The 13,809-nt window shown below is 34.5% G+C and overlaps 1 protein-coding gene and 1 non-coding gene across 4 annotated transcripts in view; both read left to right on the plus strand.

Moving 5' to 3' along the window:
• Pola1 (DNA polymerase alpha 1, catalytic subunit) overlaps nucleotides 1-13,809 on the plus strand; it is a 293,829-nt gene that overhangs the window by 45,204 nt on the left and 234,816 nt on the right. For all 3 annotated transcript variants that reach the window (XM_077106279.1, XM_077106280.1, XM_077106281.1), the window contains 4 exons: nucleotides 1,435-1,534; nucleotides 3,281-3,405; nucleotides 5,739-5,888; nucleotides 6,317-6,439. In XM_077106279.1, the coding sequence (XP_076962394.1) occupies nucleotides 1,435-1,534; nucleotides 3,281-3,405; nucleotides 5,739-5,888; nucleotides 6,317-6,439 (498 nt within the window). The remainder of the gene's footprint in view (nucleotides 1-1,434; nucleotides 1,535-3,280; nucleotides 3,406-5,738; nucleotides 5,889-6,316; nucleotides 6,440-13,809) is intronic.
• Nucleotides 2,474-2,603, plus strand: LOC143639577 (small Cajal body-specific RNA 24). Its single transcript, XR_013154724.1, has one exon.

Below are 13,809 nucleotides of genomic sequence, written 5' to 3' on the forward strand. Positions count from 1 at the left end.
GTTATACATTGACACAATATCTTTATTTTGCTTATTTATTTTTATATGGTGCTGAGGATCAAACCCAGGATCTCTCACGTGTGAGGCGAGCGATCCACCACTGAGCCACAACCCCAGCTCCTGTTTCATATTTTTGAGCACTTGAGATTTTAGATTTTCAGATTGGGGATACTTGGTTTGAACTAGTATGATTATGAATACTACAATCAGGTTTCTGAAGTGGCCTCCATCATATTGGGGCTAAAACTTTAGCTACTGTTCTATCTATTGATGGTAAATGATACAGAATGGAAATTTAATGTTGAAAGTGTGATTAAGGGGGCTGGGGATGTGGCTCAAGCGGTAGCGCGCTCACCTGGCATGCGTGCAGCCCAGGTTTGATCCTCAGCACCACATACAAACAGAAATTTTGTGTCCGCCGAAAACTAAAAAAATAAATATTAAAATTCTCTCTCTCTCTCTCACTCTCACTCTCTCTTTAAAAAAAAGTGTGATTAAGGTTCTTGTATTTACTTGTTTTATGAACCTTACCAAAATTAATAGTGAATATTAATTTAGAACTATTTAATTTTTCCAGAAGCATTAAATGTGGGCCATTAGTAAACTACACAGGAATGGATTTTCAGTATATGAACATACTTATTTTAAAGTATCAATATTAACAATGAGAGTGAGCCAGGCATCGTGGCTTGTGCCTATAGTCCCTCTGCTACTTGGGAGGAGACAGGAGAAATCACTTGAACTTAGGCATTTGAGGTCACCCTAGGCAGCCTAGCAAAATCCCATCTAAAAAAAAAAAGCTGGGGTGTATTGGTGCATGCCTATAATCCCAGTGGCTCAGGAGGCTGAGACAGGAAAATCATGAATTCAAAGACAGCCTTTGACAGCATTGGCAAGGCACTAAGCAACTCAGTGAGACCCTGTCTCTAAATAAAATACAAAATAGGGCTGGGGATGTGGCTCAGTGGTTGAGTGCCCCTGAGTTCAATCCCTGATACCACCTACCCCCCCCCCCAAAAAGAGAGAGAGAACGATAATACCTATGTGAAATACTGTAGTTTTTTTTTACATCATGAATGTTAGAGTGATGAATTTAATAGGACCCTTTTACAATTTCAAATTCTGTATAATATAAAAAGTTGTATTTTTAATAATCATGAATTAAAAATATGAACTTTCTATGAATTCAGAAATATTTAAAATAGAACTTGCATATAATCTGAGATATAGCATTGCTTAGGAAACTACCATGTTTGGCATTCATTTTGATTCATGAACATGTTACAATAATTGTCTTTTCCCATAGGTAGAACCATTAACTAAAAATAATGTTGGTTAAAACTAAGTATTGTTATTGAAAAAGAGAGAATGGTAAGACTTCCTAATTAATTAATTAATTGCTGGCTGATGAAGTTATCTTTCATTTGACATTAGGGAGATGAAGATGAAGAAATTGATGGAGATACCAATAAATACAAGAAAGGGCGGAAGAAAGCAGCTTATGCTGGAGGCTTGGTTTTGGACCCCAAAGTTGGTAAGATGAGACCTTGGATTGGTTTACTCTGGGCGTTTAAGGATTTTTTTTCATGTATAGCTAGACCTGTATTGGATCTTGGAAGTCGGCAAGTAGATCTCATAATGATCTTATTTTTATCTTGTATGTTGTGCAAATCTTGTTTGCCAGTCAGCTAGTATGGAATTAATGTGGATTTTTCTGCTATTCTAATATAATTTTTATTTATATAATTTTTACATATCTTGAAATACTGTTTTTTTTTTTTTACTTTTTCTAACCACTTAAAAATGTTTCTTAGCTTATGAATGATACAGAAATAGGCAGTTAGCTGAGTTTGGTTTGTGCATGCTTTGCTAACCCCTGGTCCAGTGTAGAAGCTATTTGTCCTGCAATGGGAGTACTTCTCCTTTCTTCCCTCCATTCTGTGAGGGTAGGTTCTGCCTCTGTCAGTATGCTGGGACCAGTTCATTTGGCCAACAGAGTTAAATACAGATAATAGCCACAAAATTGAACTTTAACAAGAGAATAACTTTTCCTTGTCAAGAGCGGCAAAGATAATGTTTTGTGGTGGAGCTAGAAAGGATCTTATTTTTAAGCCGTTTTGACCATTTCTAAGTGTACAGTTCAATAGCAGTGTTACACATATTCACATTGTTGAACATAATGTGAATTTTATCAAGTAATTCACTCTGAGTAGAAGACATTTTTGACAAAAGTAGATTTATTGGTTGGAGTCACATGGAACAGTAATGCTTTGGTGTTATATTTGGACTTGAATGCTGACTATGTGATCTTGTGTTGCCTGTTGAACATCTATAAGACTCGTTTTCTTCTGTAAAATGGATATAAGAATAATCTACTATAGAGGGATTTAAGGAATAAATCAATAAATAAATAGAATTGTTTGACACAGGGTAAGCTGTCAATGATATATGTTTATGGTTATTGTCTTAATACTGGACATTTATTTTTATTCAGTTTCTTCTCACAGTGAAGGAAACTCTTTGTAAATGTCCTAGAGAAATATAGTAGCTTTCTGTTCACCTTTTGTAAGCAAAAAGGGTGGATCGTTCCACTACTGACATTCATATAAATATTTCTTATCTGGTTTTCAGCACAGTTCATGTACAGGTAAATGGGCTACCCGTTTTATTGTTTGAAGGTGTGTTTGTAAAATTTATTTATTTATTTATTTATTTAGTGATGGTGAAGCTGGGAGTGGATATCCACACACTTACTGGTGTTTTTTTTTTTAAGAGAGAATTTTTTAATATTTATTTTTATGTGGTGCTGAGGATCGAACCCAGCGCCCCGTGCATGTCAGGCGAGTGCATTACCGCTTGAGCCACATCCCCAGCCCCTGGTGTTTTATTTGGTGTTGGGTAAGAGAATAGGTGGGAAGGAATGCTTGCTTGAGGGAGAATTTAGCAACATTCTTTTGGAAGTAGATATGATCTGTCTCCAAAATAATTGGCCCTGAGTGGTGTTTTCCCATAATAATGGTATATTTGGGGACTGTTGGGGAAGGACTGTTCAAGCTGGTTTCATGGGGAGACAGAATCTTTCACCAATCTTTTGTGATCTGGGCTTTCACTCTAATCCAAGTCATTTTATGGTGTGATAGTCCACTCTGTCTCTTTTGTCTGCTTTATAGTGCAGGAGAGTATATGGTTTCTATTACACTTTTTAATAGAGTACTTCTAATATCTTTTGACAGTGTTTTTCTTTAGACTTTTTTGACATTATGTGACCTTTTTATTTCAGGTTTTTATGATAAGTTTATTTTGCTGCTGGACTTCAACAGTTTATACCCTTCCATCATTCAGGAATTTAACATTTGTTTTACAACAGTGCAAAGAGTTGCTTCAGAGACACAGAAAGTTACAGAGGTTTGTATTTAACTGGGGTCTCTTGAAATTAGGATTAAAAGTATTGCTTAAAGGAGGAGGAGAACCAAAGGAGTTAGTGTTGTAGTTTTTCTTCTTCTTCTTTATGCCTTTATTTTTATGTGGTGCCGAGGATCAAACCCAGTGCCTCACGCATGCTAGGCAAGCGCTCTACCGCTGAGCCACAACCCCAGTCCCTGTAGTATTTCTTCTTAAAGGATATATTAATTATGTCCTTGGTTATCAAAAAGAGAGGTTGTCTAGAAAGAGATAAACTGGTTCTGTATCTTTTTAAAAGTAGTGTTATTGAGGTATAATTCACACACATTACAATCCACATATTTAAACCATGCAGTCCTGGCGTTTAGATTATTCAGTTTGTAATCATTACTATATTCATCTTTAGGACATTTTTATTATTTCCCAAGGAAACATTTTACTATCATATCCCTTCCCCCATTCCTCCCAGCTCTAGGGAATCACTAATCTTTCTGCCTATATAGATTTGTGTATTCTGGACATTTCATATAAATGGAATCATACAACTTGTGGTCTTTTGTATCTTACTTTGCACATTATTTTCAAGGTCCATCTGTGTTGTAACATGTATTGATTCTTCTATTTTTTCTTTTCAACCTGCCTGCTTGCTTTCCTTCCTTCTTTCCTTTGTCCTCCTTTCCTTCCTTCCTTCTCTTTCTTCATAGCAGAAGATGCCTATTTGCCCTCTAGCTTCTTAGTTTACATGTTGTTTAGTACCAGCCACCTGTTTTTCATTTCCAATTTCATATTCCCAAAAAAGAGAATCTAATAGGCTTGCCTAGGTCAGTGAGCACCTCTGGTCCTATCACTTGTGACCACAGGAGTGGGTTCACAGAGTACAAATCTGGCTGTTAAAGATGAATCTTTCTATGGGACTAGAGGATAATCTTATAGAGGTGGTATTGGGTAGACAACCTCCCAAATAGTGACTGCCTTTGATTAATATTCTTTGGGCTTTGTCCTACTACTGTACCAGCACGTGGTAATTATCATTATCCAGCCCTTTTCCCCAACTGCTGCCCAGCAGTGTTTTGTTTATTTGAGCTTTTCAATTTGGATTCTGGATATATAACAGAATCCTTTCAGAGTAGAAGGACTTTAGAAGTCACCTAAGAAGTATACATGTAGCTATTAATGGATTCTGTATCATTTTCATGTATAATATTTTATCTTCAGATCAGTTAGTGTCACATAGGTAGTGATGGTGAAGCTGGGAGTGGATTGCAAATTTTTTGACTCCAGATCGTTTCAAGTTTACTTTTCATTTGACTTTCATAGTTGCTGTAAATAAATTGGAATGTGAAGCAAGATCTTTTTAATAGATCTGCTATCATCATGTGCTATATTGGAAAACAATAGGTCCCTATTACTATTCTAAGAGTGTTCATTTGCAGATATTGATCTTTATAAAATTAGATACTTTGTAAAGGCTGGCTTATCAAATGGCATTGACTTGACATAGTTTAAGCTAAGAGGTTTATTTTAAATTTTGTACCTTTGAAAGGGCAAATGCATCTGGCTTTTCTTTGTAGCCTGTTAATAGAATTAATGGAGACTTGAGAAAAATGGTCTAATGCTTTCCCTGATTTTTCTGCTGTAAATTTTAATATAAGAAGACTGCTGGTTGCTTTTTAAAAATGTTGCTATTCTTCTGCCAATTGTAAAGCAATTTATAGGTAAAAAGTATTACATCAGTGCTAAGGAATATATTTGTATTAATTTTTAGAAATGTCATGGCCTATTTAAATGTGCTTCAAATTCTTAAAAGAAATTTGCTAGTTTAGTATTTAGCTTTTTATTTTTAGTCTAAAACATTTACAATAATTGCTATGATTCTCCATAGTTTTAAATTTCTATAGCATTTTGTTTGGTCGTACAAATGCTTTAAAATGGTAGTTTAGCTGCTGGTTATTTTTTTAAATCCTAGAAGTCTGTCTGAGTGTTTGTATTTTAAAAGCAATTTCCCCAAACATGTTGCTCCTCAATCTTGTTGAAGAGGATGGTAGCATGTGTAAAAACCCATCCCTTTAAATGAAATCAAAATTTGTGAGTAACTACAGGGGTGGGAGATATTGGGAATGACAGGCTGATAGAACACGGGTGGGAGGGAGGTGGTAGTGGGAAGGGCCATGGTCTGCAATCTGTTCAACTCTTTCTTAGGGAACGTTGATCTTTATTCATATAAGAAAGGAGCTTTTAAAGATGTGATCATGGGGTAAAGTGCCTACCAAATATTATTTTAGAATTTTATTTACTGAAGTTTTACTCTCTGAAAATTTCTGTTGTGTGTTTATCAGGATGGAGAACAAGAACAGATCCCTGAGTTGCCAGATCCAAGCTTAGAAATGGGCATTTTGCCCAGAGAAATCCGGAAACTGGTAGAACGGAGAAAACAAGTCAAACAGCTAATGAAACAGCAAGATTTAAACCCAGATCTTGTTCTTCAGGTATATTTTTTCATTAAGAGACATCTGAATGAAAATTTCAGCTTTTACAATTTGATTATTTAAGAATAGTATATAATAGTACAAACACTCAAGATGCTATGGGCAAGCACATGTGCTTATTTTATTTGTGGATAAGTTGACATTCAAAAACACTAGACTGTCTCAGAATAGGAGGTACTTCTATCTGCAATGGGTGTATCTGCAAGATCTTTCTGAATTCTGGAAACTTTGGAGTCTATATTTGCTTGCTTCCATGAGGTTAGGGCATCATAGACCTTGGAGGACAGACTGAATATTTTAAGGGCTCTTTTTATTTCAGCGATATTGAGGGGTTCTTTTTCTCATTGGTGATCTAGAAAAATACCTAACGTAATTCTTAAGCATCTGCAAATATTGTTATTTGTCTTTTGTCCTTGTGTGGCCTGCAGTATGACATTCGACAGAAGGCTTTGAAGCTCACAGCGAACAGTATGTACGGTTGCCTGGGATTTTCCTACAGCAGATTTTACGCCAAACCACTGGCTGCCTTGGTGACATACAAAGGAAGGGAGGTAAATGGCGTAATCATATTCACATCTCTAAATATTAGAGTATTTTTAACTATACGTTTTGTAGTGTGGGAGAGACAAGTTTGCTCCCTAGTTATCTAGATTTAAATACCCACTTTTTAGAAAAAGTTTAAGACATAGGCATTTAAATAAAAATTTATTCATTCATGGATGGGGGGTAATTATTGAACATCTATGTGCCAAACTTTGTTCTAGTCACTGGGGATAGAAAATTAAGCAAGAATATAGGTCTCTGTTATTGCAAAGCTTATATTCTTCCTAGGGTGATGGGGGCAGGGAGACATGTTTTTGAGGCCTGGGCTATTATGAAGAAGATACTTTGGTAAAACAAACAGTAATTAAATGAATACACAAACATTAAAAACTAAGATATTAGGACAGAAGTAAATGCTCTGCAGATAATTAAAACAGGGCAGTGGCCTAGAGAATGTTTATATGACTAGTTTAGATTGGTCAAGTTAGGCCTTTTTTGAAGAGGTAACATAAGGGAGCTAGTTTTTGGTACTGAGTTTAACTATTGGTATCTGTGAGGGAAAGGTGGGAGTCAGGAGGAAAGCCAATGTAGCCTTTTACTAAGGGTTTAAGAGTTCCATCTTGTATGTGTTGCCTTTGAGATGAGTAATAGATCTCCAGGCATATTAAGCAGGCAGTTAATTGGGTGTGTAAATTCAGAATTCCAGGAGTATGTCAGGCTGGATTTATGTGGATGGAGAGTATCTGCTTTAGAATGATAGACCAGATACCAAACACATTTTAGGTACTATGACTTTATGAACACTATAAACTTCATCTGTTTAATACTATGTACATGACTATTTTTGATTTGTAAAAGAATAGTTATGGTAAATATTAAATTCATTTGACTCCATTAAACTGCTATTTCCTGTCAGTGAATTTAAGACTACTCATTCTTAAAAGTGGTAGATAGTGGTTCTGGGTAGAATGCCTGTATTGGGGGTCTGGGCATGGAATCCTCTAGAGCAGGGTTTGGCAAACTATGCCCTTCTGGGCCAAATCTAGCCTGCCATCTATTTTTGTAAATGAGATTTTATTGAAGCAGAGCCAAGATCATTCATTTATGTATCATCTGTGACTGCTTTTGTGTGGTAATAGCAGAGTTGAGTAGTTAAGATAGAATCTTGCATGACCTGCAAAGTCTAAATTATTTGCTGTTTGGCACTTTCAGAAAAAAAGTTTTCTGACCCCTGCTTTAGAGTGTATATCAGCCCTGTCCAGTAGGATTTGAAGGTAATGAAATGTTGTCTATCTGTACTATCCAACACAATTGTCTCTAGCCATGAAACCTGTAGCACTAACTGACTGAAGAACTGGAATTTTTAGATTTATTTAATTATAATTAAAATGAATTTAAATAGCTGCATGTGACTAGTGCTACTTTATTGGATAGTGCATATCTAACTAATATGAAACAAACATCAGGATGTTTAGAGTCATTCTTTTGTTGGCAGCACTATCTTGGCTTAGGGCATAGCAAGGAAGGGCAAAGCTTGTATTGAATGCCGGTGATATGTTAGAACCTATTTGCATTATTTTATTAAAACCACTAAAGAGTCTTTTGACATGGGTATTAATGTCCCCTTTTGCAGAGGAAGCTAAAACCCAAAAGAGGCAAAGGATAACAAGTAGCTATTTTGAATTTGAATCATGTCTTTCTGATTGCCTTTTATGGAATTAGGGCTATCTCCTCCATATCAGAACATCTTTCATGACTGTGGTTCTGCTTTATATTCTGCCTCTTAGTTCTAGAAGGTCATCTTTTTTGATATTCATCATAAGACTTAGACCTTTTTTTACATTAGAAAGATATAGATGTTTTAGGGACTAGTTGAAATGAGAGAAGGATGTTTTCAGTTTCTTAGGCTAAGTTTACTTCAAAATTATTTAAATTTTATTTCTGTATGTGTATCCAGTGGCTTCTGATAGAATACCATCTTATTTTTGTATTAGGAAATGCACTCACTATGCCCCAACTGGGTGATAATACATGGGTTGACTATTGAGATTGGATCAAGGTTACTCTTTAAGTTTCTCACGAGAGGCAATAGTTGACAATTTACTCCCTTGGAGAATGCCTCTTGCTGTTGGGAAATCCCTGTTGTTACATTTTCTGCATTGGCTCAGAAATCCACAAGCTTAAAAGGGCACTGTTGATAATGATAAGCCCCAAATTTGTCCAATGATCTCCCCCACTCCCCTAATCCATTGTATTTTAAGGGCAATATTTTGGCTTAGCTAGATTTTTAATAGGGAGCTTAAGCTCAATTTTTGTTTTTCTGTTATACAAAAATATAACAACAAATTTTTACTGAATAAATGATTTAAAAACCCCTACTCGCCTCACTAAAAAACAAAGAATTTCAGACAAATGTAGAAATAATCATGTGATTTGAATTCTTTGTTTCTGTCCCTTCCCCGCTTATTCCTTTCAGTAAATCATGATGAATATTGCACCTATGGGAAGTAGGTCTTTAATATGAGGTTAATGAGAAATAATAATTATACAACTCCTCCCTGGAACTATTCTAGAAGATTCAAAGTCCTCTACACAAATTATTTGCTAAGATAAAAATGATTATTAAAGTATTGGTGATAATTATTAGCAGTAGCAGATGGAAATAGTCTATGTGATAATCTCTCTTTGAGTTTGCTAGAATTTTTCATATGTACTGTTAAGTCTGTGATTTTCAAGCATCTCTTAGTTATTAAAGGGATAACAATAGGTAGGATAAAGTGTAAAATGAGAGTCCTTTTAAGGAGATTTTGGAATACTTTCATAACTTATTAAATGTTTTTTTTGGTGATAAGATGGAATGGACAAAAAATAATAACTTGAAGAGCTTATTAGTAGTTTGCTTTTAAATTCCTTATATTAAGGTTAGAGCAGAAATTACTTAGAAGGAAACCTGATGGCATACCTTTGCAAAAATAAAATTTTGCATTTGGAGATGGATTAATGCATAGTCTGGGAGTCCTTGAAGTTCCCCCTTCCTTTAATTTTTTAGCCTATTTTTTGTGTGTTCAGTTTTGTTGGAATCATGCAGGTTTGGCTCTTTTGAACTAATAATTTCTGTAATCAAATATATTATGGCTGCTTGACTACTCAGTAATTGCAAATTGTACTTTAAAAAACAGGTTTATAATAAAAGTGCTAATAGTTGTGTCAAATGGGCATCAATATTGTCTTTTCGCAGGTGTGATCTTTCATCCTGAAACTCTCCCATGATTTTTAATTGCTCAGTGGTAGAGGATTAATGGTTAAGAAATTGTATGAGAGACCTTACAGTGTGAAAAGTTATTTAAGAATAATGGAAGTTAGTGTTTCCAGAGAATATGGAAACATTGTTTATAGACACTCAAAAGTGAATCACTACAAATACCATCTGTATTTGTATTTGTTCTCAGTGTATTGAGTAGAGCATAAAAAAGAAATTGGGTCAGCCTACAGCACTAAGTGGGCATGTATATTTAAACTATAATGAAAACTTATCAGTTGTCAAGTGTCTGGTGTGGTAATTGAAGTGATTGTTCACTAGATGGCGATAGACACCCTAAGATCATTAATCAATTAAGTATTTTATTCTGTGAACAATAGTGAAGGCCATTTAGTGACTTAAATCTGTCCACATTTTAGACTTTTATTATTCATGAAACTATTAATAAAAGGTTAAAACTGGCCCAAAAGATTATAATAGTATAGTCTATTTAGTGTTTAAAATAATGATGATATTTGAATTGCAAGTTTTATTCATGAGACTAATTATTTAACTTATTATAGTAAGCTAATGCTTCTACCAAGTAGCTAATATGTCTCTGACCATGGAGTCACAATATACTATTCCCTCAGTCACAGTACTAGAAGCTGATCTAGAGAAAATAAATGATTTTGATATATAATTTTGCTTCTTTGAATTTGTTATTTTTTTATTAAGGGATTTAAAACTTACTATATATTTATAAGCATACTCGTTGCATAATCCTTAGCATAATGGTTGTATTTGTCTTTATGGAATAATTAGTACTTACTGACATTGGTATTGTTTTATTTCTGCATTCTATTATTTCTGCACTCTTGAGAAAATTATTTTTGATTTGGATTTCTCATTGCATTTTCAAGTGAGTGTGTGCTCTAATATTTGGGCATAGAGTTCATGCATTTTCATTTTCCCACCCAGTAGGCTGAAATGTGTCCTTGCCAGCCTGTTTGCCAACTGACTGTAGCTTACAGTTGTGCTCAGAAATGAAATTTGTTCATCTAGAAAATGTGTCCAAATCCTTACATGCAAACATTACAATCTGGACTAAGGCTTTCTGGGATCCTCTTGGTGATATGGTAGCACTTATAAGGAGCCTTGGGAATGGAACTGGGACAGAAGGCTCTAGCCTTTGTTGATGTCAGTGGTAAAATAGAATCTTATAATTATTAAGGGAGTCCTTCATTTTAACCTAGAATGTAGGTGGAGATTTTACATTTCCAATCTTTTTTTCTTAGAATTAGCCTTTTTTCCTTTAAAATTAAAAGTAGTAAAATATTATAGAGACAACTAAAGACCATTTTCTCCATACCTTCTATCATTTATTTTTTGTCTTCCTCTAAGGTAACTACCTTCTCAGGGTTGATTTTGTTGTTCTTCCCTATGTTTTTCTTTTCTTATTTTTTCCTTTTTATAAGGTAGGAGTATGTGTGCATGTGGTAGATTAAAAGTTTTCACCATTTATTTATGTGTCATAAATATTTTGCAGTTTGCAAAAAAGGTGGGGGAGGAAGAACCCTACTTTGTATATCACAATTTAAATGTATCCATCTCGATACATTTTTAGTTTTTTTTTAATGTGTGTGTGTTTGTGGGGGGGTACTGGGGATTGAACCCATGGCCTTGTGCATGTGAGGTAAGCACTCTACCAACTGAGCTAAATCCCCAGCCCCAGTTTTAGTTTTGATTTATTTATGTTAACTATTGTATATTTCAGTGAATAAATATAGCACAGTATATTTTTTTAAATTGTCTTATAGTCCATATTCTGAAGTTTTGAAGTTTTCATTTGTTTTAGATTTTTTTTGTTAGAAATAGTGTTGTGGTAGACACTGCCACCTGTGTAAGAGTTTCTCTATTGTATTTGTAGAAGTAGGGTTTGTGCATCTCAAGCAGTGTTTGATTTTATTGGTAAGATTAATCATTTAATTTATCATGGCAAGCTAAATTCTTCTGTCAAATAGCTAAACTCATGTCTCTGGCCAGAGCTATACTGTATAACTCCCTCAGTCATAGTATCAGAAACTCATCAAGAGAATTGGCTGCTGGCACAGTGGTGCACACCTGTAATCCCAGTAACTCAAGAGGCCAAGGCAGGAGGATTTCAAGTTCCAGGCCAGACTCAGCAACTTAATGAGACCCTGTCTCACAACAAAACAAAAGAGAATTGGCAGTGACTCTGATGTACATTTTTCCTCTTCGAATTGTTTTGTTTATTTCTTGATTGAGGGATTTAATACTTACTGTATTCTTGTATTATACTTGTATGATCTTTATATCCTTGCTAACAGTTGTTATTATCCGATATTTTATTTTATTTTGCCATTCTGATGAGTGTGAAATGGTGTCTTGTTGTGATTTTAATTTGCATTTCCTTAATTACTAGTTGTGTTGGGCATCTTTTCATGTTTATTAACTCTTCCATTTTCATGTCTGGATTGCCTCTGTGAACATGTGTCTTATTTTTTGGGGTTGTAGGTATTCTAGTGTTTCTTCTAGGTATTCAATTCTAATCATTTGAGTTGCAAATACTTCCCCCCCTTTTTTAGCCTGTGGTTATCCTTTAACTTTATTTGCTATCTTTCAGTGTGTAAAGATTTCTAATTTTAATGCTAAACATTTTGTTTTTTCCCCTTTACACTATGTGAGGTTTTTATCTTTAATCCCTTCTTCTTCCAGAGACAGACATATTCTCCCTGATTTCTTCTAAAAGTTACAGTGTTGGCTTTTCTTATTTAGGTCTTAAGTTGTTCTGAAAATTATTTTTAGGGATGGTATAACTTAGGAATCCAATAGTATTTACCTGTTTGCTTTTTTGTGGATTTCTTGAACTTGTTACTCTATTTGAGGGATTGGCAAACTGTTCTATGAACTCAGTCTCCCTCTACCTATTATTATATCCTTTTGTTTATGGCTGCATTTGTGCTAAAACAGCAGTTTAGTTGCCACAGAGATTGAGTGACCTGAAAGGCCTGAAACACATATTATCCACCCTTTCAGAAAAAGTTTGCTGGTCCTGATCTAAAAGATAATCATGTGTAATAGAAGAATAACTCTGGTTTTGAATCTTGCCAGGCATAGTTGGTGAAATTGAGGAAATTGAAGGTAGGAAGAAGGAATGAAAACATCTTTTGGACATAAAAATACAAATTTCGAAATTTATTCATTCTTTGATTGTTGTATGTGAACATCTATCAATCAAGTACAGCACTAAGGGGAGATCTGTGAATACTGAAAAGTTTTATGTAACATTTTGTATGTTGTGCTTATGTGTACATTTTTGGGGAAGAAAGTGCAAAGCATTTAAGAGATTCTTACATACTTGGTGTGAAACTGGTGAAGAACTGTTGCTTCTTATATACATAAACCTTAAAAATGTATGCTTTTGTCACCTAAAATAAAGAATTCACAGACCAGGCCCATGGAAACCACTTGAGTGGTAGGAAAGCAAGTTCTCATTCTGTTTCTAGAATTGTAATAGTCACCATTAAGACCGTTTTTTTATTTCAACTGGCCTATTAACATTTTGATCTTTTAAAATACAAGATTAATGTGAGATTTTTTAAAGAATAAAATGAGAGCTTAATATATTTTAGCAGACATATTTTATAAAAGAAAAAGTAATATCCTTTTTCAGTGGTCATAGATTACTTATCATTTTTTTTTACTTACCACTTTTGAAGTTGTTTACAGTATAAAATTCAAGACCAAGGAAACTTTTCTATTCCCTTTATTTTATTTATTTTTTTTACTTGTCAGTGGACCTTTATTTATTTATATGCGGTGCTGAGAACTGAACCTAGTGCCCCACACATGCTAGGCAAATGCTCTACCACTAAGCTACAACCCCAGCTCTATTCCCTTTTTATTGACATATTTCAGGAACATTTAGATTCTCAATTCTTTGCAGTTCTTCAGATCTGATAATGCAGTAGTATTCAGTTTTATTAATTTATATTCTAATAGCTCAGAATTTGTGGTGATTCAGATGGAATAAGTTGAAGTACTTAGTACAAATTAATAGTTATTTTAGAGGCTTGGTTCTTGTCATATGTCATTAAATTCTATAGAAACAACTTC

Source organism: Callospermophilus lateralis, chromosome X (genome assembly GCF_048772815.1).
Source record: "Callospermophilus lateralis isolate mCalLat2 chromosome X, mCalLat2.hap1, whole genome shotgun sequence".
In the NCBI taxonomy this organism is placed as follows: domain Eukaryota; kingdom Metazoa; phylum Chordata; class Mammalia; order Rodentia; family Sciuridae; genus Callospermophilus; species Callospermophilus lateralis.